General features: G+C 34.6%; 1 protein-coding gene across 1 annotated transcript; it reads left to right on the top strand.

Moving 5' to 3' along the window:
* The first annotated feature begins 803 nt into the window (after window positions 1-803).
* Window positions 804-12066, top strand: gm2a (ganglioside GM2 activator). Its single transcript, XM_059346127.1, has 4 exons — window positions 804-1018; window positions 2499-2651; window positions 7127-7309; window positions 9477-12066. Exons 1-4 carry the CDS (start codon window positions 917-919, stop codon window positions 9633-9635), a joined length of 597 nt encoding a protein of 198 aa, XP_059202110.1. The 5' UTR covers window positions 804-916; the 3' UTR covers window positions 9636-12066.
* The last annotated feature ends 5397 nt before the right edge of the window (window positions 12067-17463 follow it).

The raw sequence follows: 17463 nt of genomic DNA, 5'->3' as shown, positions 1-17463 counted from the left end.
AAGGTCAGTCTGTGACACTGAGCTCAGTGGACACGTTTATACAACGTGTGTGTGTGTGTGTGTGTGTGTGTGTTGTGTGTAAAATAGCTGTTCTCTACTGACCTCTAGAGGCGATTAGGTGCAACTACTTGGGTAGGATCTCTTCCAGGCTGTCGTCATGAGCAGTTTGTATGATTTTCTACGTTGAAACTTTATATCCCAGGATACGAACAGAAAAAGAAACCCCGGTACCAGGGGAAATATGGTGCAGGTACTGCTTATATTAAATAGAAATGAAATAATGTATGGGGATAGACAGAAATACAATATCTAGCCTATATGTATATATCCAGGACTATATATATACTGTACACACACACACACACACACACGTAATAGAAGGACTTATATTACATTATTATATTATTATGGACTACTATCCATTGTGCCGTTTAAATTAAAATGAACTACCAATACCATACACTCAGAGCTGTAGTCAGAATTTCAAAACTTGTGTAAAAATAAAATGCTAAAAAATAAATAAATTACATTTATAATAAATAAATAAAACATAATAGGCTATAAAATACATTAATTGATCTCAAATGAGATCTCAATTACTTTTTAATCTCATAATTAGCCTATGACTTTTTATCTCATTATTTCGACTTAAGTTTTTTTCTTTTTTTCTGGCGGAAATTGGCTTCCATTGCATTTTCAATTGTTCAATAAAAAAAGAAAAAACTCTTTTTCCGAAACAGATCACGTGACTCGGTCACGTGACAGGCTGGGCCGATAGGAACGTAAACACGGAAGTACTTCAGCAGCTCATAGAAAACAGCCGTGGCTCCAGCAGCGGTCAGTATATCGGCTCAGGGTCTCCACAGCGGGTCATATCTCCTCCGGTGGTTGTCGGTATCTGCTCAGAGAGAACAGGATGGATAAAGTTTTGTTTCTGGCGCTAACTCTGAGCCTGTTAGCTGTTTTAACTCAGGTAAACTGCAGCTCGTCCAAACTGAAGAGAGTCCGCAGAGCACAGGTGAGACCCGCAGCATGCTAGTGATGTGTAATAACACCGGAATACTGCTAATAATATCATAGCATTCTTTAAAAAATTAAATTTTAAATTTTAAAAATGCACTTTGCGTCTAAGATAATTAATGCTTTCATTGTAATCAATCCTCTTATGTTAAAGATTAACTGCAATGTAACAGCTGTTCATTATAAAGACAGAAATATCAAATTAGGTTATTATTATATTATTCTTTTATTGGTTTTCACTCAGTTGAAAAAGAAAAAAATGATAAGACAACTGTCTAAACTGCCTTTAATACATGACTTATTTATTCGTCCTGTTATTGCATTTGTTTTATTACTACTTCCTGATGGTTTTAGCTCGCATCTATTATTTATGTTATGCATTGTGTTTGTGGCTGTAAATTCATGGTCGCTCAGTATTTCTGAATATTTCTATATAACATTTTTCTGGCTTGCTTGATGAATGAATTGAGAATTTGCCTTGACTAAACAATATTTTTTAAGGCAAGGATGAGCAGTATTTATTAAAACTGTGAAGGTTCTGTCTTGAATTTGTAAATTTGATCTCATGGTCAGCCCAGATTATGGTTATTATCATTTTATTATCAAGCTAATCCTATTAATTCGCGCCAAAGAAGAAGACAGTGCCATTTTGACTTAATCATTTTGGTGAAATAGATAAAAAAATTATGCTTTTAACAGCATGTCAAAGATTTGTTGTCAGATAAGATAAGACGTTATTTATCATACAGTGGGGACATTTAGTCGTCAGCAGCTCAAGATACAGACAGGGAAGTTTACAAAGATATAAAAAAACAGAATAAAGAATAACACATATACATAATAAACATCAAGTATATACACCTTATATATGTATGTATAATATAATATTATATTATATAATAATAATATATAAGTTATTATTTTTAATAATAATATATAATATATGGTATTTATGTATATATACATAAATACTTACATGGCTGTTATTTGGCATGTGCATCAATATTGCACATAGGTTTTTTGTTGTGATGTGAGAATCCACTGTAATCTTATAACTATCTTCTGACTAAAAAGTCAGAAAAAAACTGTTTTCAGCTTTGTGTCGATGACTTTATAAAAAACATATTGGATCAGCTGAAATAAGGAGAAGAATTTTCCCAACACAATAAGCAAATCTTAATCCTTCACCACATCCGGAGATCAAGTTTCTACTGGACAGGAAAGGGATGAAAAATTGGAATCTGAAAAATAACTAAAGCTGTCAGATAAACATATAAATGTGGAGTAAAAAGCGATAGAGTAGAAGTCAGAAAGAGTCAAGTAAAGCATAAGTACTTTGACCGTGTCGTTAAGAAAATAACTAAATACAAAAATGTGATATACTCTGGTATACTTGGACATAAGTTTTAATGTGAAATATCTATGATTTACAGTAAAAATCCAAGTAATACAATCTGCATGTCGTGTGCTGTGGACAGGTTTTGGGTTTCGACTGGAAGAACTGCGGGAAGCCAGATGATCCAGCTGTTCTTAAGACTCTGAATCTGTCTCCGGACCCGATCTCCATCCCAGGAGACTTGATTGCCTCCGCCTCTGGATCCACGGCTGTAGAACTCAAATCTCCTCTGTCTGTGAGTACTTTGACGCTGTCCTCATATTGTCAGGTCACTTTTTACAATGTAAAATACTGTTTTCAGAACTCTTCTCAGATGCCGCAGTCTCTGTTTATGGCACTATAATCTCAGTATTACTCAGCACTTGTTTATGTGCCGTGTGTCTGCAGCGAGCAGGTTGTTGTTGCTCCTCGGCTGTTCTGTAAAGTGTTAACAGGCATGTCTGGATCTGTCTCTGATCCTGTGAGCTCCATGTGAGCAGATCAGGCGTGTACACACACACACACACACACAGACACACACACACACACACAGCCTACAGAACTGTGAACGCTTTAACACAAAGACAATCTCAGTTTCTTTCATTGGATTAACTGTAAAACGAAACAGATAATCTGAACAACCATTCAGTACTCCATAAGAAAAAGCAAAGATTTAACAAAAAAAATCTGTCCTGAAATGTTCCAACGCTCAGTTTTAATTCAAGTAGAATTAATGGAGAGCTTTATGTCTTTAATTCAAATGTAGATGTCTCTTAAATCTTGCCTTATTGATGCTTTTTTTTTAGTGGTCCAGACAGTCAGTGCCCTCTCATAACTCAAAATATTAGAGCCACTCAATCAGTTAGATCTTGACATTTAAATTAAATGCTAAATTTATTGTATGGGAAAGCTCGCTTTTCTCCCCCCTCACCAACAGGAGCTTTATGAGCCAGTTTTGATTGCAGCTCAGCAGTAAAAACTGGCTCATAAAGCTCTTGCTGCTGTCATGTGTGAAACCTGCAGGGATAAGGAACCTCATGACTCAGGGAATAAAAGCAAAAGTATAAACCTTCCTCCAGACTGACCCACTAATCCTCAGAGCCTCTGCTGTGTCGTACAGCTGTCTCACTGATTTAGTTCTTCTTTCAGGAGCTGATATGAATGAACACATATGAATGGGAATTAATAAAACATAGTAAATTAGTTATTATTTGTCGTTTTGCAAGTTGAAAGAGTGAAAGTTTTTACTTTCTTATCTTTTCGCTGTTTCTCCTTGGCCTCAAAACGTAAGAATGCAGAATTTTTTTTGTGTTTGTAGGATTTCAGTTTATCAGCCTAATATTTTTATGCATATTTCTGTTTGTCTGCTCGAGAACCTCTCAGCCGTTTAACTGACTTGTAGAAGCTGCAAGTCCTCAACGGTTGCTTCGGTTCTAACAAAAAAGCATTTCTAGCAGTCGGCTTGGCTAAAAACAAGCCCTGACAGAAGCTGACAGCCACGGAAAAATTTAGTCTCATTTTAAACTGGAGCATCTGCAGATTAAATCCATACCTCATATGATATTATCAACTGAAATTAGCCACAATTTAATGTGAATAAACACCTTTTTTGTAATTTTCCCTGCCGTCTCTATTGTAAGGGAGCAGAGAGTGACAATTTAGTTTGTTAGAAGAGAGGGAGATAAGAAGAGATTCTGATCTGAGTCATGCACAAATAGCCCAAAGTTGTTATAGAACCACAAATGTTGATGTTTACTGTTCTAAGGTGGCTCACAAGTCGAAAATTAATCTGATACAGTTAGCTGTAGGCATCACAGTGCTGAAAGAGATTGCACAATTTCCTCACAGTGAAGTGTTTGTATGTTCTTCAGCTTACTGCAGCAGTCCAAAGACATTCAGCTGTTATGTTAATGCACTTTTCTACTTCTAAGCCTTTTTATTTTGCAGTAACAGTCTAATACAGTTGTTAGAGGAGATAAAGAGGGAAACTGAGTCATGCACAAATAGCCCAAGGTTGTTACAGAACCACACATACTATATATCTACTATGTATTTACCCAATGACCACAGAATCAGCAGGCAACATGCATGTTTGCTTTAACTTGTTTAAATATTAACCATTCTGAAGTGGTTCAAGTGGAAAATCCCTTGCAGTGGTTAGCAATTTTGCCTCACAGCAAGAGGTTTGCATGTTCTCCCTTTGTTTTCAGCTCCCCAGTACAGTCCAAAGGCATGCAGCTGATAGGTGAAATGATAGAGTAGTTAGTGGAGATAAGGAGAGAAACTGAGTCATGCACAAATAGCCCAAGGTTATAACAGAACCACAAATGTTGATATTTACCTCGTAATATTTACTTAATGACCACAGAATCAGCAGGCAACATGTATGTTTGCTTTAACTTGTTTAAAGATCAACTGTTTAACTGAAAATTCTCAGCAGCAGTTTGCACTGTTGGCTGATGACGATCAGCTGATAAACAAGGCCTCATTAAAACTAATCAGAGTACATTTAATTATTTTTAGAGATGATTAAAAAAGAGCAGATTACTGAATTTTGAGTTGCTGCAACCACTAACTGACGGTCCGTCAATGTCAACATGGCGACAGTAGACTGGAAAATAGCATTATGAGGCACTGACTTTGATTATTTTACTGTTTATCAGACAGAAAAAGAGACAAGGATTGGCTAATTCTTGTGCTGTTGCTTTGGTCTGAATCTGTGAATTAACCAGCATCATTTATTTAAATATAACAGAAGGAAATAAAAAGAGCAGGAAAACAAATCTGGAATTATGGAATAAAAAACAATTATAAATAAAAGTCCACATAAATCAATAGTCCTTTGAAAAATGTCCTATTTTTTAAAATAAAATTGTATTTATTTATAAGTATTGCCTCATTTCTTTTTTTCAGGATTTATTTAAAAGTAATAGTTATTGATTCCATAGTCCTATTTATTTGTTTATTTATTTACTGAACTATATTGACTCATATATTTATATATATTTAAATTTACATTTATTTATATATGTATTACCTTGTTTATTTGTTTCAGGATTTGTTTCACAGGCATATCATTTTTTTATTTAATATTGAATACATAGAATTTCAGTATTTTTATTAATTATAACTCATGTCACTTGTTGCTTTATGCACAAATGAAAAGCATATTGAGTTTCTCTGTAATTAAATTATATTATTATATTAATAAAAAATTGTAGAATATAATAAAAATGTAATTCTATAAAAAGACAGTAAGCGTCTTTCTCAGAGCTCAACGGTTAATTAGTTCAGATGTTATCAACTTTATTCATTTCTTGTCAATTACATTTAATGTATTCATTTAACTTGAGTATTTGAGTGTTTGCTTCCTGTTTTCAAACAGTCTGAGGTTAAATGAGTTTACTGATCATCATGTCCTGATGATAAGGTCGTTATCACTTCTCTCATCGCTGTCAATTACCACACAAGGAAGTTCCTCAAAACTCAGCTCAGCATTTCCTTTTCTGTATCTCACTTTATGGTTCATATGGTCACATGCCTCTAAATACACAGCCTCCTCCTCCTGTTGTTGTTCTTTTATATTTTACTTTTTTTCGTTTCTCACACTATCCATGTCTACATCCTTTGGTGATATTAGAGATTGTAACCTTTTTGTCACACAGTAGCTCACAGGTAATGTTTTTTTTAATCTTACTTTTGAATTGTTACTATTACTTTTCACCCAATATTTAAGAAAAGGGTAAATATTTATGTTTTTCAGCAGCAGAATTTATTTTAATTGGACCCTGATATGTCATCAACTATCTTTTGTACCACTCAAGTAAATAAGGGTGTTTCCACTACAGCTCAAAACCGGAATGAGGCGGGTCTCACTTGCCAAAACGCCCCTAATCTGAATATGAGCCGTCCTGAGCAGTCTTTTGAAGGGACTATTTTTGGCTCTGTTGAAGAGCAGGGCCGTTTTTCTCCCCTGAAAAAAGCCTGGTTTCTGATTGGATAGAATGGTAGACAGGATTTGACGTAGTACTCGACGCCACAAAAAACAAGCGCCATTTGTAAAAGCCGGCGAAGCAGTGTTACCAACTTAGCGACTTTTTCTGGTGTTATTGGAGACTTTCGGTGACTCTCAACGAGTGGAAGCGGCACAGTCCTCCTGCAGCAGTCTCTCCCAGCTGCAGAGCCGGAAGGGAGGTTAACCCCTTGCATCCAGTCTGCAAATTGCTAATAGGCTAACAGTTAGCTCTGTAGCAGTACAGTTTCTATGTGCTGCTGCTGCAGGAGTTGTTCACTTAGTGATCTCTGTTTGTTTACAACAAGCACCAGACACTCCGTGAATAAACGGGCATCGCTAACTGTGCACGATCACTATGTTCATAATCAGCGGAGACGTTGTGCATAAAACCATACGTCACCTCCGGAGTCTCGTAAATCCCTCTGGGGGCCTTTTTGTAATGGAGACACGCAGAGAGAGCGGACATTGGAGAGGGCATGCTTTGAGACTTTCCCTGTGGCCATTCTTTTTTTAATTTTGTGTCTTTTTTGGTCATTTTGTGTCTTTTTTTAAGTAATTTAGTTTTTTCTGTCATTTTGTGTCTTTTTTTAGTCATTTTGTGTCTTTTTTTTGGTCATTTTGATACTGCCTCCAGCGGCCCCCAGGTAGTTTGAGTTTGAGACCCCTGGTGTATGTGATAAAGGTCTTCTAATGTGTCCTCTCTCTGTCCTCCTCAGCTGGACGTGACCCTGGAGAAGGAGGTGGTGGGTATCTGGGTGAAGATCCCCTGTGTGGATGAGCTGGGCAGCTGTCACTATAGGGACATTTGTGACATCCTGAACCAGCTGATCCCTCCGGGTCAGGACTGTCCTGAACCGCTGCACACCTACGGGCTGCCCTGCCGCTGCCCCTTCAAAGCTGTGAGTGTTTTTATTACAATCCGTCTGTTTTACCTGGTGATTATTGATAAATACAGGAATTCAAGCTAAAAGAATGGAAAAGAGTGAAAGATGTTAAAAACATCAGTATACAAACATGTGTCCCTCCATACACAATCACACAAACACAAAATTTCACACAAGTTTCACAAGTCACACAAACATTTCAGTTACAAAAAAAATTGAATAAAATAAATAGGAAAATGCTAATAAAAATTGCTAAATAAAAAATAGAAATAAAAAAAATATGTTAAAATGAAAAGCAGCCTACTTTTTTACTGATAAATTAATTTTCTTCCAGTCTATAAGACATGTTTTATTTTTAGACAGGGACCTAAATGAGTTCCAAATATGAACAAATGCTTTCCGTTTGACCTCTTAATACTTTAAAATTGTTCATTTGATGTAGGAAATGTGTGGGAATGTTACCCACACACAAAATTGTTCTCCAAATTCCCTAAAGCATGTTTATCTTTAGGGCCATTACCGGAAAAGTTCCTCCCTACTTAACAAGACCACTTCATTATAATCATGGACACTATTTGACATGATCAAACAATTGATTTACTCTCACAGTTCAAAAGTCAGCCTTTTAATCAAAATGTCCCATGACCTGGGATAATTTCTTAGCTTGATTGTAGCTTGACTTGCCTGCAACAGTTTGCAACTGTTTTTGGCTTTGGTCATTTTAATTGCATTTTTACTTATTTATTTACTTTGTCTGTTATCTGTATTTTAAATCTGTATTTTTTTTTTTTTTTCTGTATCTGTATTTTCGCCACTGTAAATGAAGAAAAGCTCAGTGCCTTATGAGTTTAAATAAAATGTTTGAGGTACTATAATAAAATCATCATGTAAAGAGTTAACATTAAACATAAATTTAATTAGGGGACTCACAGGAGATAGATTTAAAAAAGAAAAGTTTAAGCAGAGGCAGAAGCAGCAGAGGTCAACATTTTCTGACTGAAAGTTCCTAATGTGAGTTGAGCTTCAACATCACTGAATGCTACATTTCCCGCAAGAGTCTTTACATTCATTCTATGTGCAGAAAGTATATTTTTCATAGGATAGCCAATAAAAGGTGATATAGAGTGGGTTAAGCCTTCGCCATCCAAGGAAATAAATATTGCATCCAGTAAAACACCCACATCTCTAAAACTCTTCACCTCCACTCAGGCTTTCATGAGAAATTAACATAAAAGTATTGAAGCAAATTCAAGGTAATCCTGAAAACATCACTGTGACTTCATGAAGTTTTTTTTTTTTTTTTTTTTGATCAATTCAGAGCCACAATCAGTTTTCACAAGCTGAACTCTGTATAAACAGTGAACAATGTGTTTAATTGGTGGACTCACCATTTAACTCTTTGGATTTTTGGGCTGTTTTGTCAGTTTTTGACTCCTTTTTCATTCTGCCTGTGTATATCACTAAAAATATTTACCATGCCATGTTGGCTTCATTTTTTCTCAACTATATGACCTATAAGGGCCAATAAGGGCCAGTTCAGCAATAATAATTTAAGTTAAAAACAGTTTTTAAAAAATGAATGATGATAATTTCATTGTAATTCATGCAATGCTTAGAGTATGTTAGTTTAAAATATACAATTAGTAATGTTTAAAGGGTTAAAAATGTTTCTATGCTTTAAATTTTACATTGTGATGTCACTATATAGTGGTAACTACGGTAACTGACTGTTTCGTTTTTTAGAGTCAGAACATGGTGGAAGCAACACAGTCTTTTGACCGTGCGTCAGACTTGTAATTTACTTTGTTGTTTTTAAGTAAACATTGTAAAAGACAAAGAAGTTGTCACGTCTCGTCGCTCGCGTGGGAAAAAGAGTGTTTTTGTCGACTGACTCTAGAAGTGGGGCAGTAAAAAAGGAAGACCAAACGGAGTGCCGCTACATGACCTGATCTTTTTCACTTATTCTTTTTGTGTTTTCTGTGTTCAAAATGTTGATCTAGTAAATCAGAGTTTGAAAAGCATTTGTAATTATCTCTTTTTTTTAAATTCGCATTTTAATTACACTTCAGGAGTTAAAGCAAAACCAATATTGTAATTGTAATTGTCCACATCCAACCCAGGCACTAAAAACTCTGAATCTCTGACTGTGTGAATAAAGAGTTTGTCCTCTGTGTGTCTTCAGGGCTCGTACTCACTGCCTAAGAGCGACTTCTACCTGCCCAACATGGACCTGCCCTACTGGCTGACCAACGGGAACTACCGTGTGCAGGGCGTGCTGAGCAGCCAGGGCAAAGAGCTGAGCTGCGTCAAGGTGGCTCTGTCGCTCAACTCCGACAACTAACCACAGCAGAGACAGTCTGGAGGCTTCAGGTTGATGTTTATTTGCACATAAAAACAAAGAGAAAATTGGGAAACGAAAGCTGAAGTTGCACAAAGTAGTGAAAGTGAAAAACCTCACATTGGTTTATTGAAGGATGTGAACAAAATAACAAACATGCTTCATTTCACAAAAGGATATTTGGGAACAATAATGGTAAAACTAACTAATAACTAATTGACTGAACTGCACATTTCCGTTAAACATTTTATTAATCATTTAATTTTTTTGCTCCATTAGATTCAGAAATGCTTTGTCATGCTTTCAAACACCGTTTTGTCGTTCACTGGCTTCGTTTGCGACAATGATCAGTTTTTTCTGGTTTGTTCAGATCCATAAAATGCAGCAATAAGAGCCAACAGACACACAGGACTGGCAGCTATTCACAGTAATAATGTATTTATTCATAATGCAATGATCAAAACAACATTACAAAGTGCTTCATGCAGCAAGAAAAGGATACAGAAAACATAAAAATAAAAAAAAACATAGAGAAATAAAAGTACTAAACAAACCACATAAAAATTAAAAAATGCACTCAACAAATCTGTGTACAAATGATATATTTAATCAAAATTTGTATTTTTTCTTTGGGTATTTTAGAGGTCAGATCTTAATCACTATTATGGAAAGCAAATTTAAATGTTAATAACAAACAAAGTTCTTATTTTAAAAGCCTTTAAATTAGAATAGATGTAAAAATTTAAGCTATAATTGAATATAAACAATCTGTATTTCCAGAGGTCTGACATCATCTGAAGGCAAATATTTAAAAAAATTCTATTTGTAAATAAAAATCAAGACATCTGATAAATATGATGCCTTAAAATAATTTAAATATGTTATATATGTGCTCAGGTTCTGGAGTTGACCTTTAAGCTGAGGCAGTTTTCTGGAAAAATCAAAGCGCTCCTCTCTCTGTCCTCTCCGCAGATTGTAACGTTTTACGATTACTTCTCATTCACTTCATCGGGACCTGGACTGTGAACCCACATTGCTGTTATATAGCAGTAATTATATGAGTGACTGTCCAGTTTTCTTTGTAAAGCCATCTGAGGTGACAGACTGATGTGAGGCTCTAACTTGCTTCAAAAACATTAACTTGAATCAGCTGCAGCCCTGAACCTTTGGCAACAGTTAGCAGAAGGTTAAACTCCAGCTCTGAAAACCTGCACCGATATTAACATGTTGTGTTTTATTGTGTTTATTATAAGGAGAAGAATCTGTCTTCCTTTTTTAGTTGCTTTTTCAATGTAGATAATTGTTAGAGATGCTAAAATAAGAGCTTTTCTGCAGGATTTTTCACTATTAAATCAGGCTTTTAATGTCTGAAGGGACATGCTGGCACATCTGCATTTGCAGAACAACCAATAGGAACGCCCTCTCTTTCTGAAATGACCTGTGACTGGACAAAAATTCCCTTCACAAGTCTGTAAACAGCCATGAGGAGCTGCAGAAGTCCAGTTTTCTCTTCAAATAACTTAATTTTGTACATTTTTACCCAGTGCCACAACCGGCTCTAAAAGGAGTGTCAGTATTTTTTGTTTGCCAATATTTCTGCTGTTTAAAAACAGGTTGCAGTTAGAAACTTTCATGCCAAAAATATGTTGAATTTATCCTGTCACACAAACCTCAACGTGCCTCACTGCTGAGCTGCTTCTGGTCCATCCTGCTGATTTCTGCATATCAATGAAACTTTTTTTTTTACTCTGGAATCACCTCGACACAGAGTCACTTCATTCCTGTTGTTCCACAGAATAATAATCAGCATTTCACCTCGGTATTTCAGATTATTGGAGAAATTATGCTAATCAACCTGACATCAAATAAACGTATCAGTCGGATCTGATTTCAGACGTGTTTTCAAATTCAGATTTGAATTAAAGTTTTCTTTTGTTTATGACCATTTAGTCTACTGTAAAAACAAATGTAGCATCTGTCATGTCTGTTTTTTAAAAATATTTTTTAAATTCTCATGTGCTCCTTCCTTGCTGTGTGTGGGTTTTTTCAGTGCTTCAATCATTGATTGTTTTGTGATTTTTAAAAACTTTTTTCTTTTCGTTTTTTATTTCTTTTGGATGTTTTGAAAAAGGGTTTTCAGCCGATGAGCTGAAGCTCTGCTGGGAATCAAGCAGCTCATCTAGTTTATCAATACAGTACAACTGATAGATTTGATATTTTTCACTATAGATTTTGATTTTGATGATGTGATTTTTAAGTGCCTGATCAGGTCTTTAGGAGGAATATCTGTCACTAGTCATTAACGGAAATGGGAGAGTTATAGTCTGATATTATGACTTTTATTTGCTGAGATGTTTAGTTTTTGATAACAACAACGATGCCGAATTACGTTTGTGGATGTTTTCACAGTTTTGAATAAACATTATTCCCTAAACTGTGGATTTTCTGACTTTGTAAAATAGTTACTTGATTGCTCATAAGCATTATTCTTCAGACATTAACCCAGAGAAGATACCTCCTCTATACGAAACACAAGTATTAAACATTTTTACCCTCTGGAGTCTCCAAAAGCGCCAAAGCATGACTTCTTCATCACATCCAGAAAAAAGACACAAAATGACTAAAAAAAGACACAAAAATGACCAAAAAAAGACACAAAATGACAAAAAAAGACACAAAATGACCAAAAAAAGACACAAAAATGACCAAAAAAGACACAAAATGACAAAAAAAGACACAAAATGACCAAAAAAGACACAAAATGACAAAAAAAAGACACAAAATGACCAGAAAATACACAGAATAACTAAAAAAGATACAACAAAAGACACAAAATGACAAAAAAAGACACAAAAATGACAAAAAAAGACACAAAATGACTAAAAAAAAGACACAAAATGACTAGAAAAAAGACACAAAATGACTAAAATTGTTAGGCTAAACACACAACACAAATAAAATACAGTCACATTCCAAGAAAGAGTTGGATGACAGGACCACATACAATCACAAGATCACATTTATGTTGTTTTTTCTTTGTTTCTTTGGTTCAAAATGTTGATCCAGTACGTCAGAATAAAAAATTAATTATTATTAGGTCATAGGTGAGGCTATGCTGAAAAAAAAAACCCAACAACATGGCACTTAAACATTTTTTAAGTGGTGTATACAGGCAGGATGAAAAGGTTTTAAAAAATGGACAAAATAGCACCAGACTCAATAGAGTTAAAATGATCCCTGTGGTCAGTTGACATTTCACTTCATTATTTAATCAAATGGAAACCAAGCCACAGCCAGCGTTTCCTCTTTTCATGAGGTTTACTTGCTGATTTCAGCTGTAAGAATGTTTGAGGATGTATTCATCCATGTTGTCACCTGACCTGAGACCAGACTGGATGCACAAATCCTCAGAAACAAACAGGAAGAGAAAGCATCTCATTGCAAAAGCTGTGTGTTGTGTGCTGAAGTTATGATGCCCAAAAATATCTATTAAAGGATGTGAACTAAATAAAAAACGTGTTTCATTTCACAAAAAGATATGTGGGAACAAAAATGGTAAAGCTAACAAAGAGACACATTTCCTTTAAACAGTTTAGCAATCTTTTTTTTTCTTTGCTCCATTACATTCACAAATGTTTTGTCATGCTTTCAAAGACCATTTTGTCGTTCACTGGCTTCTTTTGCGACAATGATCAGTTTTTTCTGGTTTGTTGAGATCCATAAAATGCAGCAATAAGAGCCAACAGACACACAGGACTGGCAGCTATTCACAGTAATAATGTCTTTATTCATAATGCAATGATCAAAACAACATTGCAAAGTGTTTCTTGCAGCAAGAAAAGGAGACAGAAAACATAACAAAAAAACATAGAAATAAAAGTATCAAACAAACCACATAAAAATAAAAATTGCACTCAACAAATCTGTGTAAAAATTATATATTTAATTAAAAATGTTATTTTTACTTTGGGTACTTTGGAGGTCAGACCTTAATCACTATTATAGAAAGTGAGTTCAAATGTTAATAATAAACAAAGTCCTTTTTTAAAAGCCTTTAACTTGGAATAGATGTAAAATTTAAGCTATTATTGAATATAAACAATCTGTATTTCCAGAGGTCTGAAATATGTAAAGACTAAAAGACAAATTTGACATCTGTAGGCAAAGATTTAACCCTCTGGGGTCTATGATGGTGCCGTCCTGATCAGATCATATGACGTTTAACAAAAAAACTAGGACACATCCAAATTACAGACTTGAAACTTTCTCCCAATTTTTGTTTGACATTCCTAGGTCATGTAAAACCAAAGATATGATAGTTTTAATTTGATAGTACAGAAATATTTGAGCGGGTGTAGCTCTCTGTGTAATTTCGCACATAGTTTGTTTTGAAGAGTTGCAGCCAACAAGGAAAAAAAGCCTATAAATAAACATGTTTTAATGGGACTTTTTTGTATATAGTTTTATTATATTTAAATTTTTACCTTTTTATATGTTCATATTTGTATCCTATGTTTACATTTTCAAGTTCCAAAACAGTTCATTGAGCATATTTGTGGTTTTTATTGTAGTAAATAGTATAATTTTGCAACTCGAATTTCATGATTTTTGGGCTCAATATGTCGATAAAGTATGTTAAAGTGAGTAATTGTCAGATCGGTGAAGAAAAAATGGATACCAAATATGGGTATAGTAAACAGTTTTATGTGGTACATGAAGGGCAAAATCAGAAGTATTCAAAACCGGCCAAAATAGGCTCAGACCCCAGAAGGTTAACATTTTCTATTTGTGAATAAAAAACAAGACATCTGATAAATATGATGCCTTAAAATAGTTTAAATATGTTAAATATGTTTTCTTGTTGTAGAGATCATACAGGCGCTCGGGTCCTGTAGTTGACCTTTAAGCTGAGGTAGACAGTTTTCTGGAAAAATCAAATCAAATCCTCTCTGTCCTCTCCGCAGATTGTAACTTTTTACGATTACTTCTCATTCACTTCATCGTGACGTTATATAGCAGTAATTAACTAGATCTAATTTACTAAAAATCTTCCATCTCCTGTCATGCTCCTCTTCTGCTACCAATAATAGCTTCCAGTGTACACTTCATTAATTATATGATCAGAACTTTTATCCTGCAGCTGTGATCACAGTCAATCAGCTCCATGTTTCACCACAAGGTGGCAGCAGTTCCTCTGACAGACTACAGTTTAAAGGACACTTGAAGTACTGCCACTGCTGTAATACTGCACATACTGACAGTGGAAGTACTATCACTACCAGTGGTGGAATGCAACTAAGTAAATTTACTCAGGTCTCAAGTTGTCAGTTACTTGTATTTTACTGGAGTGTTTCAATTTTGTGCTACTTTATACTTCTACTCCACCTTATCTCAGAAATAAATATTCCAGTTTTTACTCCACTTCACTTTACAAATTTCACTACTTGATGAATTAAAGTAATGTTATTTTGCAGACAAAACCTACCAAGTCAGTCATTTAGTTGGTTGAGAGAAAATTAACTGGCAACTTGTTAAATCATTTGTCATAACATTTACAAATATTTCATTACAAACTTCTCAAATGTAAGGATTTATATATATATATATATATATATATATATATATATATATACATACAATGTATGTTAGGTTTATTTAAGTAGCTATTGACATTGCACATTTTTTTATTGATATACATTCAATGAATAATATTTTTTTATAGAATACGCCACCCAAAAATATATAACGTGATTAAAATTAGCTGCACTTTCACAATTTTTACAAGTAATTTACACATGAATGCATCAATAATCATATTCACATAATATATTATTCTGAATGGGACAATTATGCACTTTACAAATGTAAAAGTAGCAAAAATTACCGATCACTACTAAACTGCAATATAAACTGTGCAAAACAGCAAGAAAATACTTCATTTACTTATCAAATTTCCTTCTGCAAGAAAGAAATCATAATAATATCTTCTGGTTTCTTTATTATGATGGAGACCTTTTATTGTAAAATCAGACAGCGGATTTTAACAGGAAGCAGCAAAGAAAAAAAACAATAGGAGGAAAGTGAGTGAATGACACATGAAGGAGCAGCTGCAGACTTCCACACTTTCAACACTGATGAAAAAAGTCGTTCTCAGTTTTTACTGAAACAGCAGAATGTAAAAGCTGCACAACTGTGTCCAAGCAATAAAAGTATGAATGACAAAATCATGTGTTTTCAGCCTCCCTGACTTTGGTGTTCTGCTGATGAAAACGAGCGTCTGGTAAAGTTCATTAACTGTTAACTTCTGTGGTTTCATGAGAGATGAAAGCCTGAAGAGTGAGTGAACCTCCAGAAGAGAACAAACAAACCACAAAGTCCAATCAAGGTTCTTTTTTCCTTCCAGGACCTTCACCTCTGCCCTCGTCTCTGTGTGTCTGTAACGAGCAGACCTCATCATTAATGATGTGACCTTTCCTCTAACACCACCATCAGTAAACCACAGTACAGTACAGCTCTCTGAACCAGCAGCTGCACAGCATGTGGCTTTTATTCTGGATCCTGGTATACATTCTGTACTTTGCATGTGTGATCAATCCACTGAATTAAAATACATACACTGCAAAAAAAAAAAACAACAACTTGTATTTTTTGCCTAAAACAGTGATTTAAGTTGGTAAAACTTGGAAATATAAATGATTGACATTTAGGGCAAAAATGTAAGTTAGCACAACAAAGCAAGCCAGTAGTCTGCTCAAAAACAAGTTTGTGAGTTGTTGTTACTTATATCTTTAAGTTGGGGTTCAAAACAAGGGACAATAGTTCTGCTAACTCTTATTTCTTTGTTGTGAAATGCTAGATTGCACTCTTGGTTTTTAAAAAAAGGCTCCAGTAATGGTTATTGAGTGTGTTTTCAGACCTTTTTTATTCACAGAGAGTGCCATCTAGTGGGCTCAGAAAATAAAGAAAATGGTTCATGAGGCTTCATTGCCACATCACTACCTCTCATTTTTTGCACTTGCACTTTGCACTTTTTGGACAATATACAGTGCTTAACAAATGTATTAGACCACCGGTTTATGGCACAGCTGTCCTAAATTAACAGCATTTTTCATTACCAAAATCATTTTGATGTTTCTGTAATGGTTAACACAACAGTATGCAGAAGCTCTTTAACCAAAATGAGATTTTTAATCCTAAAATATATTTTTTTTATTTTTATCATTCATTTTCAAATTTACTGTTTTAAAAAAACCTCTGTAAAAATAGTAAAGCACATTGTTATTTCTTGATTTAGATGTTAAGATTGTCATTATTTACTTGCATTACTGAACAGAAAAATTAGTTTTAGTGTTTGAATGTTATGTTGATTCATTTCTGATTTCTCAGAGAAGCCCAGTGAGCGGCTCAAATCTGGCTATAAAAAGATGAATTCACTTTGTTATTTGCCCAAAAAAATAACAATAACATTTTAGTTTTAAACAAAAGAAAGATTTCTAAAATATTTATGTTTTCTCGTTTTTGTGACAGGTGGCTAATACATTTGTTAAGCACTGTATATAAAAAGTAATGCACTCTAATTTAAGCTCAGTTTATTCTCACCAATATTACCATATTGCAAAGCGCGACCTCTAGTGGATGTGATGATTATTGCAATCTAATTTGTAACAGTGCTTCCTCTGGAAGAAAAAAATGGCAGTAGTATGAAACCCCAAAATAATGGTTACAATCTGCTATAAAATGGAAAAAGGTATAGAAGCAGCCATGCATGGTTGAAGCAGGAAGTACCATGATGTCTTCCATCATAAAATGGTGCAAAACAGGCAAAAATTGT

The sequence above is a fragment of the Centropristis striata genome, chromosome 12 (genome assembly GCF_030273125.1).
Source record: "Centropristis striata isolate RG_2023a ecotype Rhode Island chromosome 12, C.striata_1.0, whole genome shotgun sequence".
In the NCBI taxonomy this organism is placed as follows: Eukaryota; Metazoa; Chordata; class Actinopteri; order Perciformes; family Serranidae; genus Centropristis; species Centropristis striata.
The sequence above is the reverse complement of the archived record's forward strand: the minus strand, read 5'-3'. Positions and strand labels throughout refer to the sequence as shown.

Excerpts from the sequence above, each read along its gene's own strand:
- gm2a (XM_059346127.1), top strand. The coding sequence starts at position 917 with ATGGATAAAGTTTTGTTTCTGGCGCTAACTCTGAGCCTGTTAGCTGTT. Across the intron at positions 1,019-2,498 it reads AGAGAGTCCGCAGAGCACAG|GTTTTGGGTTTCGACTGGAA; the intron begins GTGAGACCCGCA and ends TGCTGTGGACAG. Across the intron at positions 7,310-9,476 it reads GCCGCTGCCCCTTCAAAGCT|GGCTCGTACTCACTGCCTAA; the intron begins GTGAGTGTTTTT and ends GTGTGTCTTCAG.